The 18,534-nt window shown below is 40.3% G+C and overlaps 1 protein-coding gene across 1 annotated transcript in view; it reads right to left on the reverse strand.

The window, feature by feature from the left end:
• The window catches only part of RAD23B (RAD23 homolog B, nucleotide excision repair protein), a 44,121-nt gene extending 26,024 nt beyond the window's left edge, over positions 1-18,097 (reverse strand). The window contains exons 1-3 of the mRNA XM_027663834.1: positions 17,957-18,097; positions 5,500-5,581; positions 2,856-2,935 (exon numbers count right to left, since the gene is read on the reverse strand). Of these exons, the coding sequence (XP_027519635.1) occupies positions 2,856-2,935; positions 5,500-5,581; positions 17,957-18,022 (228 nt within the window). The 5' untranslated portion in view covers positions 18,023-18,097. The remainder of the gene's footprint in view (positions 1-2,855; positions 2,936-5,499; positions 5,582-17,956) is intronic.
• Positions 18,098-18,534: the final 437 nt, after the last annotated feature.

The raw sequence follows: 18,534 nt of genomic DNA on the forward strand, positions 1-18,534 counted from the left end.
GGACTAAGCTCTACACAGAGTTTTGGGGGTAAGAACTGAACCAGACCCCCCCAAAACCCTTTTGAGACCCTCTTAAGTTGGGGTGGTGGACTCCTACTGGATGGAAGTCCTAAAATGCAACCTGCAGCACTGAAGAGAGAGGAGCTGAGAAGCTCAAAGCATCCTGGAAAGCTGGACCAGGACGGAGAAGGAATGTAGAGGGGGGTGACCTTGGCGCCCCTGCCCCCTTCACCACTGATGCCAAGCTGGCAGCCTGAGACAGAGCACAGGGGCTCTGGTAGAACTCTTGAGGCAAAGGCTTTCAACTGAAAGCTGCCCAAGATGTTCTGACTCAGGGGTGAATCCCCTGAGGGAGGGACTGTCACGAAGATGCCCCTGCACTTTGTGATATGCCTGTGGTGAAGCGAGTTTTGTCCCTGCTGGCAGTCCACCACGGGTGAGACCTTTGCTTGGAGTTGAAGGAAAGCCGAGAGGGGTGAAAAGAGACCCCCTTTTGTGTATTGAAAAGAGATCCAGCTACAACAATCCAGTTACAGCTGCTGCATGAGAAGAAGATAAGCTGCTGCCCTAGAGAGAATGCTGCTCTGAAGAAGGATCTTTTCTTCTTCCCTTCTGGATTTTTATTTGGAGGGGAGAAGAGATTTGATCCATTGTAAATACTTATGTCATGGTAGAGATAATTAAGATTGCATATAATGTATTGTAGTATTTATTTGTACAGTCTTTGTAATATATTCCCTTTCCCCCACTCTGAGTCTCGTGTGGTTGTCTGGAAAAAACCATCTCACATTAGGCTGAGATGTGGGAGGGGGTTTAGACTAGAGAATTGGATTTTGAGGCTCTCAAACCATGACAATTGTCAGAAAACATCAGACAGGTGTAACAAGCATAAGGTTTTCTCACCACTCAGGTTTGGAAAAAAGTGACAAAAAGAGGTATCACATTTCATTATGAATGCTGTTTGATGGAAAATGAGATTAAAAAACCCCAAAACTTCACCTGCAACAAGTTTTAGTTATGCAATCTTTACATTCAAAGCACTACAATAAATAACATTTCACATATTTCAGAAATTTACTTCAGAAAAGTTCTGTAGTGAGCAGCAAGCATACAGAAGAATCACAGACTACCAAATCTACAGCAACAAATTTAGAGCAGTTAATACTTGTATGCAATTGTGATTCAATCTTCACATCTCTAATGGAAACATGAATTTTGCTTGGATGCAGTATTAATCCTATTATTCAGAAATTCAGCTCTTGACAATGTATGTAACTTCCAGATAAGATACGGAAATACATTTTCAAAAGCCATATCACTGTAGTTCCTTACCTGTGAATATCCCTAAGAGCTGACAAAACCGATCTCAGTCCCTGCCTTTCCAAGACAAAATAGCTGAACTTGAACAAAGACAACTACTTATTTGAGATGCAACACTTTCAGACAATGCTTTCTTGAAGTAGGAAACATTTATTTCCTCCTTTTGTCTGAAAGGAGAGGTGAGGTTGAGAATGAACAGCTTCCAACATAACAAGCACAACAAGTAACATTTTAATAAACATTCACAGAAAAACACGGACAGTTGGAATGCAAGTAGCTTTATTTTCTGCTAGATTCTGATACCCTTAATACAAAAATGTTTTGAGCAGATATAGTTGGTTGTGCCTACATGACTAGTCATGTCTTATCCACAATAGAAACAGGAAAGGGAAACTGAGCTTAAAGACTTGCAAAAAGACTGTAAGGCTGAAGAAACACCCAAAACATAGGTCCTTTAGATCAGAATGTATTGCATTTAGCAGTTTCTCACACAGGTCTGTGCTTAGAATCATCGAATTGTTTAGGCTGAAAAAGACCTCTAAGACGGTTGAATCTAACTCTTAACCCACCACTGCTGAGCCTACCACTAGACCATGTCCCCGAGTGCCACAGCCACACATTTTTTCGAACACTTCCAGGAATGGCAATTGCACAACTTCCCTGGAGTCTTCTGCTATCAACAAAATGAAAACTGGACTCTGAAATCCATCTGCACCTATTTTCCCGTACTGATAAATGCCTCTGAGGCAAACCACAGCCTATAAAGCTGTTCATTCAAGAAGACAGCAACAACAATTACATTCAATAAGCCAAAATCAGACAGAAGTAAAGGGCAGGCAAAACTCACATAAAGGTTTTTCTTTGTCAGAAGGAGAACCTCTAACTCCAAAATTAAATTCGTATCTCAAGACAGAGATGAAGCACATTTTATTCAGATCTCAAGGCTCTGGAATGCCTAAAAAAATCAACAGCTTGATTCCTGGAAGCAATCAGGCAACTGGTTCAGAGAAGAAATGCTTCATATACATGTCCCAGCCTTTCCCTATAAATTGCCACTGCAGTCTTTCAAAACTCACAGGTTTGTTGATTGGCATATGTATCCTGCCTCTACTGGTTTATGCTGTTGAGCTTGACAAAAGAAACCACCATGAGTTATGAAAAGCACCATGGCAAGACTGGAAGAGCTCCATTCAGTGGATTTAACAATAAACTACCTAGGTTCCCCTCTTCCTGTTAATAATGTAAGTGTAAAAATAAGAGAGAGAAAAAGAATGAACAGTAAGATCAGCATTAGGATTGTTTTTCTTTGACATAAACATTCAGCACAAAACAGCAACAACAATCAGCTTAAGCAAACTAGGGCTGTGAAGCAATATTTTTTATCTATTTGCAAAAACAGGTAAAGTTCTGTTGACCAAAACTTGCACATGATCCAATTTCACTGGTTTTAAGGATGAGCATAGACAATCACTTAGCACAAAGAAAAATAAAATGAAATTAATGAAGTTTCCTATTAAAAAATAATGACTACTCACTTTTGTCACCATAACCACCACAAAGTTCTTCTCATCTATTTTGTATTCTTTAAGAGCAGTCTCATCATTAAGGATTTTACCTGGCAAATTAAACAGACAGAAATTAAGAAGTTACTTAGCAGATCAACAGATAATCTTGGGATTTCCTCATAAAAACAATTCCAAAGACCCCATGAAAACACGTTTTATGCAGATTTATGAATATTAAATAATCCTACAAAAAGTGTTTGGGCTATTAACCTTTGGCAGTGGAGCTAGAGTTTTCCTCCTGTGATGTCCACACTACTAATCAGCTTGAAGGCTGTTGCCCTAAGTGTTGAAGATGCTTTAGAACATTTAAAATAGAAGTGTTAAATCTTGTAAGATTTACTGGACCCTTAACACAGATAAAAGTAACGTAGAAGAAAGGCCATAGCATATAAAAAGCTTGATTGAATAACTTATGCCTCTGTGACACTCAAGTCACAGTAAGAAAATTCCTTTCTGCTTATCTTCTGTTTGGCCTTCAGATAAGAACATTACCTACCTGAAATAAAAAAAAAATTGTGACCTTGCAACTTTAACAATTTGCTCTTAAAAGAAGGTTAAAACATTAGAAAAAGCTGGAACCATTCCATAACTTGCTACCTTGCCAGAAGGATAAAAAAGCCATCAGACAAACCCAGAAACATTTGTTATCCTACCACTTTCGATGTTTCACAAGCAGAGGTGGTACTGTGACAAAGCAGATTTGCAACATGTCTACAACAACTCAGAAACACGCTAAGGCATGTGCTTTTTTGTCTTTTTTTGTTAGGATAAGCTGGTTTAGAGGCAGTACCACAAATCAGAAAAGTGTTTCTGAAGATACATATCATCTACTTCTACTACAGAATTTTCAGGAAATATTTTACAATTTAAATTGATTCATTTTCTAAAGATGTGCCACAGACCACTTCTCTACTTCAGGAGGAAAATACACATTTTCACAACCTTTCTCAATGATGGTGGAACACACCCTTTGGCTATAATTAGCAGGACAGTTATATCCTGATGATTGCAAGGAAATCAAGCAATACATACAAATTATGGTACTCGGAACACAAAAGAGGTGGTGGCACTGTCCTACTCCCTACTGGTTCCACCAGTCCTGCATAGTCAAAGGTGCAAGGAAGTATTACATGTACTGCAGTTACAGCAACACCTATAGCATCTGACTCACAACTAGACAGGTTTACTTACAGATTTCTGGTTTACAGGCATTTTGGGGAAGGCTTCCATAAATGTATGTGTGTGTATCTATCTATCTGTGTCTGTGCATATAATATATTTTTATATATATATTAAATATATATGGGCATCTTCAGGGTTTCTAGACTTTACCCTGATACAGAGGACAACACAACAGATCTGCCTCTCTAATCAGGTCCACTTGGGGTATCACTTTGCTTTACCAAACTGTGAAAGTTCTATAGCTCATTTTAACAAAAGGAAAAACGTCATCAATATACCCTTGTAACTCTTCTCCAGGGGAAAAAAAAAAATTACAATCAATCTTTAAGTAGGCTTCTATTCTACATCTTACTTCCTGTATGTCCTACTTGTGAGGATTATATAATACTGCAAATACATTCTGGCTTTAGAAAACACTCATGTCATACAATCTTATGCAGCCCTTGATTTTTGCAATTATAGAAACAAAATATTAAGAGTGTTATACATATCTCATAAAGCCTTCTGCCTTGTTCACATTTCTTGATTATACATGCAACTTCTACCTTCATGTTCTTGGCATGCATTCCCTTCACTGAAGTATAAGGGACATAAAACTTGCTCAGAAACATAGTCCTGAGGAGCTGTACAAACAAAGAGAGACAACTTCTCTGCCATTACCCTCTCTCTCTCTACTGAAAGTAGTGACTTTAACTTATTAGAAGTGGAAAAAAAACACTGGTTACAAAGCAGTACATTAGGGAGGTGAAAAGAACAGCAAAGCTTCTTTCAAGCTTGGTTTTAGAAGAAAAAAAACACTAGAGGGAGTACTGGAATAGAACTTAAGTTCTGATAGGAAAAAAAAATGGATTTCTGTATAACTGGCAGAATGAATAAACCAGGTCAATTAAAGCTCAAATAAAGTTAATTTCATGGTTGGGGGTTTTTTTTGACATCCTGCTTTTTCCTAGTAAATAATACTCATTTCTAGTGACAGAGCTTAAGAGTACTGGAAGTACCTTTGTACAGCAATGATTTGGTGGTTTCTTCTGTTAATCCAAAAGAAATAATCTGATTTTTAATTCTCTGAGGTATATACAGAAATGCTTCAGTTATACACATAATAAATTGAACAAAACGAAAGAATTAACCCAGAACAGGTGATCTGATCTGCTTAAATCCTGATTTCCTGTAACAAAAGTTATTTCTTCTTCATCAAGCCTACCCCCAAGAGCAAAGATAACAGACGCGCATGTAATAAAATCTGAAAAATTCTAATTCAAAATTAAGAGTGCCCTTTGACAATGAGTTTGCTTTTGTGTTTGTGGGTTTTTTTTAACCTGTCTACATTTCAATTCTTATAACCTTTAGCAGACTTAACATTCACATCAAAGTCAAAGAACAACATAAAATAAGGCAGATCCATATAAGGTATTTTCAGAATATCCATTACCTGCATAAATTAGTTTTTGGCCAGCTATTGGAAAGGCATCTTTTCCTCTTTCTGATTCAATCTTCTCTTTCAGTGCCTTTACCTAAAGCACAAAAACAGTCTTAATGAAAAAGAAAAAAAAAGTTCACAATACAAACCTAATTCAGTATACTTTAAGTTTTAAATACTAAAGAGTAGTTTCAGTCATATCTTGATTAAGTATCAGCCTTCAAAGGATGTCACTGTAACCACTTGTAGAGCAATATGTTCCCTTGTCAAATAATCTCCTGAGCTTAATCAAATTAGATAAATAATTTCTCCATGAGAAGTTTCTAGTACAAGTGTACAACAAAATGAAGAAATAAATTGAAAAATTTGGGGGATAAAAATATTTTCATCTGCTGACCCATTTGCCCTGTTCTTTCTCTGCATTCAGGCTATACACAGCTGAAGGTCTTCATCATCTTAATATTCTCTTCCAGGAATGCTTTTCTTTTTGGTAAAATCACCATGACATTCAACCTTGAAGTCTCAATATGCAAAGACTTGTGTAAATTGTTCAGCCGCTCATCTTAAATAAGTAGTTTCCAGTAGTTTCCAGCTCTTCCCCCTCCACTGTAATTTCTGGAACTTTTGCACAGCAATTTTAAGCCTACACATTTACTTGCTTACAGGGGCCACTGATATATCAGCCACACTTTCACAGCATCACATTCAGAGCTCAAATGACACTGCTGTCACATGTCAGAACACTTTTATTCTCCTGGAAGACTCCACAGTGCTGTCCTGAGGAGATAAACAATGTTCCTGCAGAAGCATTCCTGTACTAACACATCTGAAGTGATGTTTTAAGACAAACTGCCTGTATGTACAGCCATTCTTCTTGCTTTCTTATGGACTTTCCAATACACATAAAACAAAGACAACCAATCTGTTATGAACTTATTGCTACAAGCTAACACTATCTTCTAAAGGGTTTTTTTCCCTGAATATTCAAAAAACCTTATGCATAAAACTCTGCAAAGATCTGTGCGAATACACCAAAACAGGAAGCCAACTCTTCTTCCTCAGCAGTTGAAGGAAGGATGCTTTTGGTATTTGTATCATACATGCCATCCCAGCACTTGCCAAGTGCTTAGGAATCAGTCTCCAACCAGGCAGTTGCTTTTCCATAGGAAAACTAAAAACAGCTCACTGCCATCCCTAAGTCCTGAGGACAGTCAAACCATAACTTGTTTTAATAATAATTTGCTGAAAACATCATCATTCTCATGCACTTACTTTACAGAAGTCTGTCCTATCCCTGGATTTAAGTTTCTTTTTAAAGTGTATTTCCTTGAAAACTAAAAATATAATTTGTTAATTCCTCTCCAATTACTAAGGATGGAAGTCACATTATGACTGAACAGTTTCCTTAGGCCATGGATAAGCCATCAAGGAGTTTTTCCTGAGCTTTCAACTTTTACATACTTCAGGTAATTCCAGTTAAATGTCCTGCATGCCCTAGGGCAAATTAATCCCCTAAATCATGTTAAAAGCCAGTTATGTTTTCAAATGCCTAGTTTTTAACACTCTGCTTACTATTCTTATATTTACGCACTTATATTAATCACTCAAAGATAACGTCTCAAAGTTACTTCTTTTATACCCCATTACCATATTTGTCATAGATCTGTAACAAATATAATGTGACAAACAGGTATAATCAATTTTCAGGAAGAAAAATTAAGGCTTGTTTCATGTCCACTGCATCAATCAAGCTACTGGTTTCAAATTTCTACTTTGAATTCTATTCCACACTATAGCCTTTTACCTATGGGGAACAAAACCAAGATCTGTACTCTCAAACAATTTCTGAACAGCTAACTGTGACAGTCTAGGTCAGGACATGCTAAATACACATGTTAATTACTATACAATAACTGGATCCACAAGAAGGAGTTCAGATATTTACTGTAGTAAAATATTGATAGTAATTTTCCAACAATTCCATTTGCCTTTGCTGTCCACCTCATGTGCAGGGCTTCCCCTTACTATGATGTGGTTGACGTACTCCAAGTGACCTGAGGCACTGTTCTCTTCCAAAACCTTCTGTGTAAGTCTGTGACAAATGACAGGGCTATGCTTTCATCCCTTTTGGCAGGTGGCACTCCTCTCCAGACATAGGTAAACTTCCATTTACACTATGGAGCCAAGGGAATTGAGAAAATAAATGTGTTCATTATGACAGTGGCTGAACAAGAAGCAGTATTCACAGAACCACAGGATAGTCTGGGTTGGAAGGGACCTGTAAAGATCCCCCAGTCCAACCCCCATGCAGCGAGCAGGGATATCTTGAAGTAGATCAGGCTGATCCAAGCCCCATCCAACCTGGCCTTGAATACTTCCAGGGATGGGGCGTCCACAGCTACTCCAGTGTTTCACCACCCTCACTGTACAAAATTTCTTTCTCACATCTAGTCTAAATCTACCCTCTTTTATCCCCTGCCCCATCATAACAAGCCTGCTCCACAGTCTGTTTCCATCTTTCTTATATCACAGAACACAGAATATTCTGAGTTGGAAAGGACCCAGAGGGATCATGGAGTCCAACTCTTAAGTCAATGGCCCGTAAGCCCCCTTTAGGTACTGGAAGGTGTTTCGGGATCTTCACAAAGTCTTTTTTTCTCCAGGTTGAACAACACTAGCTCTCTCAGCCTGCCTCCATAGGACAGCTGCTCCAGCACTCTGACCTTTGTGGTCTCCTCTGGACCAGCTCTAACATATCCTTCATGTGCTGAGGACCATCAAGAGCATGAACCCTCAGCTTCCACAGAATTACACCTGGGAAAACTAACTCAGCATCCACAAGCAGACTCAGCTTCATGGACAACCTGTGTGTCTGACACAGTAGTCTGAACCACCTTCATTAGGATTTAAATAGATGCTCCATTTTAAATGGGAAATTAAAAAAAAAAAAGAATTAAAGCCCTCTCAGTGCTCTTCAGAAAGACCGCTGCATCTTCCAGCTGCTGGTACAGTGAGCTGTTGAAAAAAGCCACATCCTAAACTTTGTCACTAGCAAATTGGGTTGCTGAGAATCTAGACCTCAGCATAGCCATTGGTTCACAGTTATTAAATGAAAAATAATTTTGGGAAAGCACACCCAGCACATTGATCTGTCAAACTGAGAAAGCAGGTTTAAAATATACAGTCAACTTCTGAATCCACAGTTATGATGTATTTTTCTCATAAATACAGATCCATAAAAAAATCCTTCAGGTTACCTAGCCTTATTCAATCTGATCAGAGTTCAAAATGTATTTCAGTCCTCAGTGAATCCCATTTTTCTTCTGCCCCAATAAATTTCACAGCATCTCAAAGGGAGCCTGTACTTTATGATAGTACCTTTAAGAATGAGCATCAATTCATCTCCAAACACTTACTCTAAAGACTCAGAAACATCACACTTACAAGACAAGGTGATCTTCCTCTGTCCTCTATGAATTTAGATGCAAAACTTTCCCTGCTATTGAGAGACTGAACTCCATGTCCTCAAGAATATATGCCATGTAATTAAAAGTTAGAGCTGATCAACTCCTACCTGAAAAACTGGGGTCCTCTGAAGAAATAACAGTTCCTAACTGCATCCCAGCTAGGCATCCTAAAAATGTGCTTCACAAAATCACCAGTGCTAAGTTACTCAGTTGTTCCCTGCAGTTAATTTTCTCCAGATAACCTTGGGTTTCATCTAGACAAACAGTTCCCTTTGAGCAAACACCCTCCCTTCCCTCTCACACCAGTTTTCATTTCTCCTACCTCATACATATGCTTACACAAAAGAGGTAAAAATAATCAGTTTATTCAAAGACACATTTCAAAAATCCTAATGAAAAAGTGAACAGTATACTTTCATCGATTTTAATTTATATTTTACACAGACTGTACTACACAGGCAAGATAAACTGCTGTATTCCTCAAGATCTGCAGAGAAACTGAATACAAAACTGAAAAGGATCTCTTCTGACATCAAGCCACAAACCAACCTTCCACACCACAAGCTTCATCAGGAATTTGATCCACCTGAAGACCAATAAGGTTGTTTGCTACTTCTATCACAAGGTTGATACAAAGTTTATTCTGATGTTGGAAGCCCTTTCCTAATTTCCAGCCCAAATCAGTTCATATATTATTAATACTCATTTGTTCTTGGGCTGATGTTACAATTCCAGAAGGTATAGCCTTCCCACCTCCCATTTTGCTTACCGGTGTAAAACATTTATGCAACACTACCAAAACTTGTGAGCTAAGCTAGGCAAGAGCCCTTCAGCCTCCTTTCATATGAGAGTCCCAGTTTTCCACAGGCTCCAGGCATCCCTTTTTTTTCCACCTGATCTGGTGGAAATTCATTCCCCTTGGGAACAGGCGGCTAGCACACACGTAGCAGAGAACTATCACTACAGGATCTGTGATCTTCAGGGCTTAACCTTTTAGTAAACCTGACTCAATTAGTCTATGGTGCTCATTTGAAAGCCATTTCCAAAAGTCTGACCCTCAATCAGGAAGCCAGGTACTAAAATCAAACTTTGTTTCTTTCAGTTCCATCACGCTTCTATTGATTTGTACTAAAATTCTTCATGGCTAGGCTTCACAAACAAAGATTTGGGAAGGGCTCTACCCACGTTTGTTGCAAGCACGTTGACTCAAATTCTTACCAAGTGAATAAAAGGACTATGAAGAGATGGATTACAAGACCAACTCTGGAGGACTTCCACTACCAACTGAACTGTTTCTCTTTAAAAAGAAACAGTTTTTTTTAATCTAACTGCCATTCTTCATCTTTTTCTGTAATAGACTAACAGGTTTCTCCCAGACTGTGGGGAAAGATATGGTTAGACACGAACAAAATGCTTTCAGTCCAAAAGGCTTTGCCCTCCCCCTCCTCCCTGAGGGAGGATACAATAGTCTGAACGCTTCCGTTTAGAATTTAGGCTTAATATTCCTGAGTCTTCCCCTCCCACTGCCCTTGCAAACACATTTACCACACATTATACTATCATATAGACACTGCTCTAAGTCAGGTGAGGACAATGAAGTTATGTCAGACAATAAACCAGCTAATGAAGCAACAAACTGACCAGTGTAACAGGTTTTATTACCCTTAATCGAACTACCTGATCAGCAACTAATTAACAACAAATGTTGTACCTACCACTGAAATCTCCAGAGGAAAACAAACTACTCAGCTCACAAAGTCAATGCTTTGCAGTACTTTTACTGGTAAGAACACATTTGGTTCCAGCTACTTCCTTTTACAAATTATAAAAGCAGATTTTTCTGACACAAACCTACATTTACTGTTCCCTGGTATTGCCTTTCTAAACAGGACACTCATATTTAGTCAGGAGACCATACTGGTGGTTGCATGAACAGATTATTGCCTACTTCACGCCCCAAAGCTATAACAGATAATTGGGAAGAGTCTTGTGAAGCCAGTCAGATTTATGAGCTTATTAAGTGCCTGAAAAAAACCCTCAATTGTATTCAACTAAACAAGGCATTTAAAGTTATTCTAACATTTAAAAAAAGCCTCACAGACAGGATAAAGCATTCATAAACTTCCATATTTACTAGTTGTATTTACTGTGCTGGAGTTTGTATACAAAGCAGCAGCAAGGTCTGGAAGAAAAACAGTCTGGAACTGGTAAGGTAAGAATCCAAATTTAGCCCTGACATTTTACTTTCTGGGCAATTACCTCTGTCTGTCTAATTTCCAAAAATCGACCTCATCTAAATCCAGGTGAAATTCATAAATCAAGCAGTTGCTGTTATACATTGCACAGAGACCAACAGCATTAATTTCTGATCTCAGAATTGGCCTCTACACACTTCCATCCTGCATTTCCAAACTGATCTAAGCCTTGCCTAAAAGAGGAGACACTAGCAGCCAGTTCTCTGATGCAAGACGGTGACTAAAACAGTTGTGCACATGCAGCTTTGTACTAACACAGGAACACAACGATTTCAACATAAAGCAGAGTTTTCAGCTATCTGAAGCTCCAAGAAAAGTAGAAAGATGTGGCTATAGACAGCTCTGCCTAGGAACCCACAAAGGCTTGTTTTAAGGGGAAATCTGACATTCTCTAAGTGGGGGAGTCTTGCCTGGTTACACTGATTGGCATGAACAACCCTCCTGTACCTTTAGGCAGCCAATTTCTACAACACAAACTGATTTACAAATGTAAAAGCAACACAGTGGTTTGATTATGAAGATAACTGACAAGACATTTCAAGTAACTATGAAAAGACACTTCTTAAAAAAGCCTTTTTTGTTACTGCAAACCAGTTGGAGAGGTGCCTCTGACACAAAAACAGGAGGAATGTCTGTAGTCAGCCTACAGACAACACTCTGGCTGGGTGTGCTCATGGCAGTGGCAAGTCCTTTCCTCTCCTTTTCCTGTTCTTTTGGCGCTCCATGCAGGTTAGCATGCAAAGAACAGCAATCTGGGTCCCTTACAGGGACTAGGTAAGACATGCTGCACATCCCCATGTGCTGTAAACTAAAGAGTGATTTGTTTCTGTGAATACACTCCATCCAAGGGAGCTGTGACCAAAGACACAAACCTCCATGGGAGAAGACATGGTCAGCCACATCCTTCAGCTCTCTAAGTTTACACCACCTTATTTTACACCTGTAGATACTCATTCAGGAAAGTATTTTCCTGTGTTTCAGGAATTCAACAAAAATATTTTCAAAGGGTTTGTTGGTAAACATACCCCTGTATGTACAAGGGCAGCAATGAGGCTAGCCAGTAGCAGAATCGTCTGCTCCTATAATTCTTTTTAATCAACAGTACTCTCCATATTCCAAGTTTCAAAGGGAACACCTTCCAGCCTGTTGCTATCCATATGAAGGACTCATATCCTTGCTTTCCAATCATACCTGCAAAATAGATTTTAAATATAAGACACAAGTATGTACAGAACTATCCTTAAGTGTGTATAACCTGTATATTTAAACTCTCAGTCTTTTGGCCACGTTGGGAATGGTGTTCCAAGAAAGTCTGGATTGCTGAGCACATAATACTGAAAAATTATTGTAAGTACAAAGCTAAGTTTTCATTCCTGACAGCTAAACTGGATAAGAACATTATAAATGAAACAGCTGTAAAACTATGGTCAGAGCCAATGCAACGAAAAACGGGTAACATGTAAAAACATATTCTAATATGTATAAAATAATTTAGTTGTATTAAGTAATTTATCCTATCTTATCCTTTCCTTTACTAAATTTTAAAGAGATAAGTGTCATCCTGCCCAAAGTTCTTTGGAAATTATATTAGAACACTCAGTAGAATCCAAGGAAAATATTCCTGAAAGCCTAGTCTTCCTCAGCTAAGAATGAGAACAACTTCCCTTGCTTGAAAATTCTAACTCTAGCCAGGAAACAGGAAAAGGAATATCTACCACAGCAAAGCAGTAGCAAAAAATAACCCCAGAGAGTTTATTAAATAAACATGAATTATCAGAGAACACGACTCTCATAAATGCTACAGTCTGCAAAGTATGAAAATAATAGGAAAAAAGGAAATGCTCTGTGATACTCTTACTCTGGTAATCTCTGAAGTTATGATTTTGCAGAGTCATGTACAGAGCCTCAAGCAGCAAGTACAAACCCTCCAAATTCACACCTCCTCTGACTGTGCAAGTACAAACACTCACCAATAAAATCCTGAAGAGATGCAAGAGCAATATAACAATCCTCTAGAAGAGCAAAAAAATGCTCACTCTAAAATCAAAGAATACTTAGAGAAAAATAGCAGGACTTGAAACAGAAAGGCATCTTTAACCCAAAAGAGTATTTCTGGATTTTGAACAGGAACCATGAGAGCACTTTTCCTCTAACCACTAAAAATGATAAACTCTCAGGGAAATACACATACAATTCTCTTATCCACAACTGTTGCTGGACTAACCTGCCTTGAGACATGTAGGAAGGAAATAGTAGGAGTAGGTTCATACTTCTTCATACGTTACAAGCCTTAAAGTCAACTCTGATTATGTCACCCAGCAACAGTCTCTGATTCTTGCAGAACTGCTTTGTAAATTTAATTTTTCTGACAAATACAATAAACCACATATTCAGCAAAACTGAAATGATCAAAATTAAATCTATTATGTCTATATCTTCTATTATATAAAAGAAAAATGAGATAAATAAATGTACTACTACTTCTACTACTTACAGTCTGTTCACTTACATACTGAATAGTGTTAACCCTTGTTATTCTGCTTGACCAGGAGGGATTTTTTCAACAGAAGCCTACAGTTATGATTGATATATTTTACAAGAACCCATTATTTGTATCCATGCATCCTTCCTAGTCCTAACAGAACAAGAACTGATGCAAAGTATGCCTTAAAATTACACAGACTTTTAATACTTATCTCCTTTTTTTACTATATGCTTTAGTATAGCTCTCAATATAAAGAATAGATACAAACAGATGTAACTTAATAAAATTGTGTGGGTTCATGAACAGCATTCTCTTTTGTGTCCTACCCCTTCAGTTTGCACTAATTCATAAATTTATGACCACACTCTCTAAAGAGAATTAAAGCACTTGTCCTTTTACCATAGGCACCCCCCATACACTTATTAAGTACCTTCCTCCTTCATATGTACCACCTCATTGCTGTTACAAAGCCAAAATGTTTTTTATATTCCCTACGAACCAGAAAATAGAGATTCTTTGTTATTGCATTGCCTTTTGAAAAATGAAAGTAGTATATCTTTTTCCTTGCAGTATACCTATTTTATCTGGGAAAAAAATGAAGTATTTGCCAAACCTCACTTCTTCCTTATTACATACCCTTTGGATCATGCTCCATTTTTGCTGGAACACACTCCCCACACATTTAAGAGAACTTCAGGTAGTGTCCAGCCTAAATTTCTAAACTTAAAGACCAGGAGCTTCTAGCACTGAAGATCCAAAAAACCCCATAAACAGGTTTAACAATAGAGTATAAACATATTATGGAGGCACCAGAATACGAGAAGCTCAAATTCCCACAGCTCAGTGTTCTGCCGACATAATATTAAACAAGCTGGCTTCCCCTGGGTGTTCAAACACTGTGGCGGAACAGTGAAATGTGAAAGCCTATATTATGTGACACAGAGACTTGGCCAAAAGACTCCTGACATCCCGAATGTTCCTTGCACCCCTCTACATTTTGACAAACAGTTTTTAGGTTAATGGCACAGGGGAGCTGAAAATCAAACAGGACAGACTTACTTTTGCCTGGTATTTCACTTCCAAAGGAAGTTAATAGTGTCTGTTGAGATTTTTTTAAAGCCTGCTTCATGTCTACATGGTGATAACTACAACAGAGTTGCTACATTTAGAAGCCTACAGGGTCATCACTGTCACCTCAGACAAGGGATGTGGGTACACAGGCCTGCATCTGTGTCAGACAGGGCTTATTACCTGCTGCTAACATAATGCTCAATGTATTACAGACATCCAACAAACAGAAGCAGCAGCTTGTGCAGATAGATACACACTTTCATTTTTCCTGGTTGAGCCAGAATGCCCAGAACCCTGAATGCAACACCAGAATGATCACCATGGGTAGAATCTACCCTTCTACAGAGCCCAAGTGCAACACTGGCACCATCAAAACTCAACAAAAACAGCCATGCCTGCAAAAATCTCTCCATTTGATGACAAGCCTTCCCCAGTAACAGGGCCTGAGGCTAAACCTTTTCAACTTCTTTAGCCAGTCCTAATATTTGACCGTCTTCACCCAGCACTTTGGCAAGCAGGATGGCTTCAAGTCTAGTTTTTGTTCAGTCAAACTACTCAGTTGGCCAACACTTTAAAACACAACTAAACCAAAATTTAAGTCACATAATGGAAGGCAAGTTTAAAATTCAGCTGTCCGATTTCACAGGGGAAAAAGATCAGTTTCTTGTGAAAAAGTCACAACAAGGCTAACTAATTATTAGAAAACATGATGCTTCAAATTCTCACTGGAAGGTTTGTTTAAATATTCCTTACTGTTAATGACAACTCTTAGTTACAAGCATAAACTCTTGTTAGAATGCTACCTTGCACGGTAACATCAAGTCTCTTCAGATTAATGTGGTATTAAGAATAAGGGGAGAAATTGCTAGAAAACAGAAATCAGTTTTAGAGAACCAGAATCCAACTTTGGAGCAACAGGTTTCCTCTGTCTATCACAACTACATGATTTTGGCCTGGTCACAGTAAAGGGCACAGCTCCAAGTAAACAAGCCTACCTCTGTGTGAGAAATACACACATGGACCAATGACTAAAAGTAATAATGTCTCTTAAACTCCGTGAAACGCATTTGTTTCAAGATGTTAGAAAATTAATCTAAGAAGCCAGAGTCATGTACGGAGCCTCAAGCAGCAAATACAAACCCTCCAAATTCAGCACTTAGCAAAACTAGCACTTAGCTAAAATTGGTATTTTCCAAAAATGAGACTGAGAACTTCCAAGTACATACTTTTGAAACACTTACTTAACACATTTCAAAGCATTTTCCAATTTTAAGATTCAGTTTCTAGATGAAGGCTCAAAAGTTTTCTTTTCTTTACTAAGTTCTGTGCTTTGTAACAAAACACTTTCAACAATAATTTCTTCATAATTTTCTAAAAAAGTATGCCAAGGAAACTTTATATATTTTTTTACCCATACAGGTCAAGTCTTCGTCCTGCCCTCTGTAAAACAAAGTTCTCCTCAAATCCTACCCATATTTCCCTCTATCTCACCATCCATTCCTGGCCAAAACCTGAAGTATCACGCTCATGAGAAGCATTCTTATTCTAACCTCTCATAACATCTACATTTGTAAACAGAGGGTGCAGTCTCATTTCCCACAATCCAACCTGTAGCCATTGCATTCCACTGCCTCATAAACTGGTGAGGGCTTTGACTGGCAACATTCCTCTCCCTGAATTCACCTCCCAAGACCTCACTGAATACAGGGAGCAGGAGAAAAGATGAAGAGTCCTTACTCCGTAACAGGAAGAACAGATGTTTTAAATATTTGAAGGTTTCTAACACATGCTTCTCCAAGACATTTGCCACATCCCTCGGCCACACTGCTCGCACAAATGAGCTCTTAGTCCAACTTTAACAGTCATCCTTTATTTTCTTCTGAAGATGGGAGGGGAAGAGGGTAAACAGACTTTATAAAAGCAGACACAATGTTCCATAGTTTCCAGAGCTTCGCTGTCCACCTGTCACATGAAAGGCTGCTGCAGGCAAGCCTTCACCTGCCAGCCTCCTCAAATTTTTCAAACCAAGGCCACAACTGTGCCTAGGCTTGGCTCTTAGAGCAAACATCCCTGCTGATGACAAGGCAACTTCCAACCCTGCCAACTCACTTATAGGCCCTTCCTCTTATCATGGAACGCTGCATTTCCCTGAGGATTTTTCAGCAGACTCCTGTGGGCCAGTAGAAAACATTCACCTGAGCACAACGTCTCCTCCCCGCTCGCAGCATCGTGAGAGACACACAGTCACTGTAAACACACCAAGGAGAGATTCACGCTGCTGTGAATCCCTCCATACAGTCCAACACCTCTGCAGGAGGCTCCACCGAGGTCAGCAATCTCCCGTACACTCCCTCACCTCCTAATTAACCTGCAGGTTAATTAACCACTGCAGCTCACCCTGCGAGACAAAACAACAAACCCTTCCCGCACTCACCCACCTGCACCAAGCACAGCATACACACCTGTGATGCACCTGGGAGCAAACACGAGCTCCTCTCCTGCACACACATTCCTGTCCCACAAGAAAAGCCCCACAGCTTTCCCAGCACCTCCTTTCCTGGCGGGAATCCATGGGAAGGACCACCACGTTTGCCTTCTGCTGCACTGCCCTCCCCCACCCGAGTACTCCCAGTATCAACCATCTGTGCCCATTACCCGCTAATCCATGGGTGTGGGCACCTCGATTCCCGAAAGAAAAAACTTTCGCTATCTTTAGTGCTCCCCTCCTCCCCAGCTCTACGTGAGTTTATTTATTTCTTCTCCCACCTCCCGGGCAATTCCCCCTTTCCTACCTCCTGGGCTATCTCACCTCCCACCTCCGGGGCGTTCTCCTTCAAAACAAGGGATAAAGTCCTTCCGCCAGGGGCTTTGGCCGCGGTAGCCCCTTTCCTTGAGCGATGGGAAGTCACCCTCACCCAGCCGCATCCCGAGGTAAAGGGGATTCCGCATCACCCCCTGCTGCGCTCACACCTCCCTCCCTCCCCCCCTCCCCCCCCCCCCGCCTCTTCGAACCCCCAGAAATCCTCCACTGCACCACCCCTACGGTCCCATCCTTTCACTGATGCCCCACCATCCCCACCGGAGGGCTCCATCCCCCTCTTTTCCCCCGGGGGTCGAAGGAACTGATCCCCGCATCCCTCCCCACCGCCGCGTCCCGGGGCGGGGTAGAGGGAGCCCAGGAATATCCGCACCGTCTCCTCCGGGTCGATGTCGATGCGGAAGGTTTGCTGTTGGAGGGTCTTGAGCGTGATCTGCATGGCGGCGGATGATGTCCGCACTCCGGGCCCCGCGTCCCTTCCCCTGGAAGAGGCCGGGAAGGGGAGGAGAAAAAGAGGAGGAGGAGAAGGAGGCGGTGCCGGCGAGAGAGCGAGACGCGCACGCGCCCGTTGGGGCGCCCGCAATGGCGCAGGCGGCGGTGGTGTGTGAGGGCGGGATACGCCGGGGGCGGTGCACAAATATACACGCACAGGCACACGGGAATGGAAACACAGGGAGTCACGAATCTGGACATCTCTGAGGGAATCTAGAGCAAACGATGACCAGTGACCGAACGCCGCCATGTCACCCAGTCCTTGGCGCTGAACGCCGCGTTCAGTGTTTCTCTAAATACCTCCAGGGACGGTGACTCCACCAGCTCCCTGGGCAGCCTCTTCCAGTGTCTAATAACCTGTTCTGTGAAGAAATTCCTCGTAATGTCCAACCTAAGCCTCCCCTGGTGCAGTTTGAGGCCGTTTTCTGTCATCCTGTCCCTTGTTCCCTGGGAGCAGAG

The sequence above is a fragment of the Corapipo altera genome, unplaced genomic scaffold, assembly GCF_003945725.1.
Source record: "Corapipo altera isolate COAL_440 unplaced genomic scaffold, ASM394572v1 61153, whole genome shotgun sequence".
Classification (NCBI taxonomy): domain Eukaryota; kingdom Metazoa; phylum Chordata; class Aves; order Passeriformes; family Pipridae; genus Corapipo; species Corapipo altera.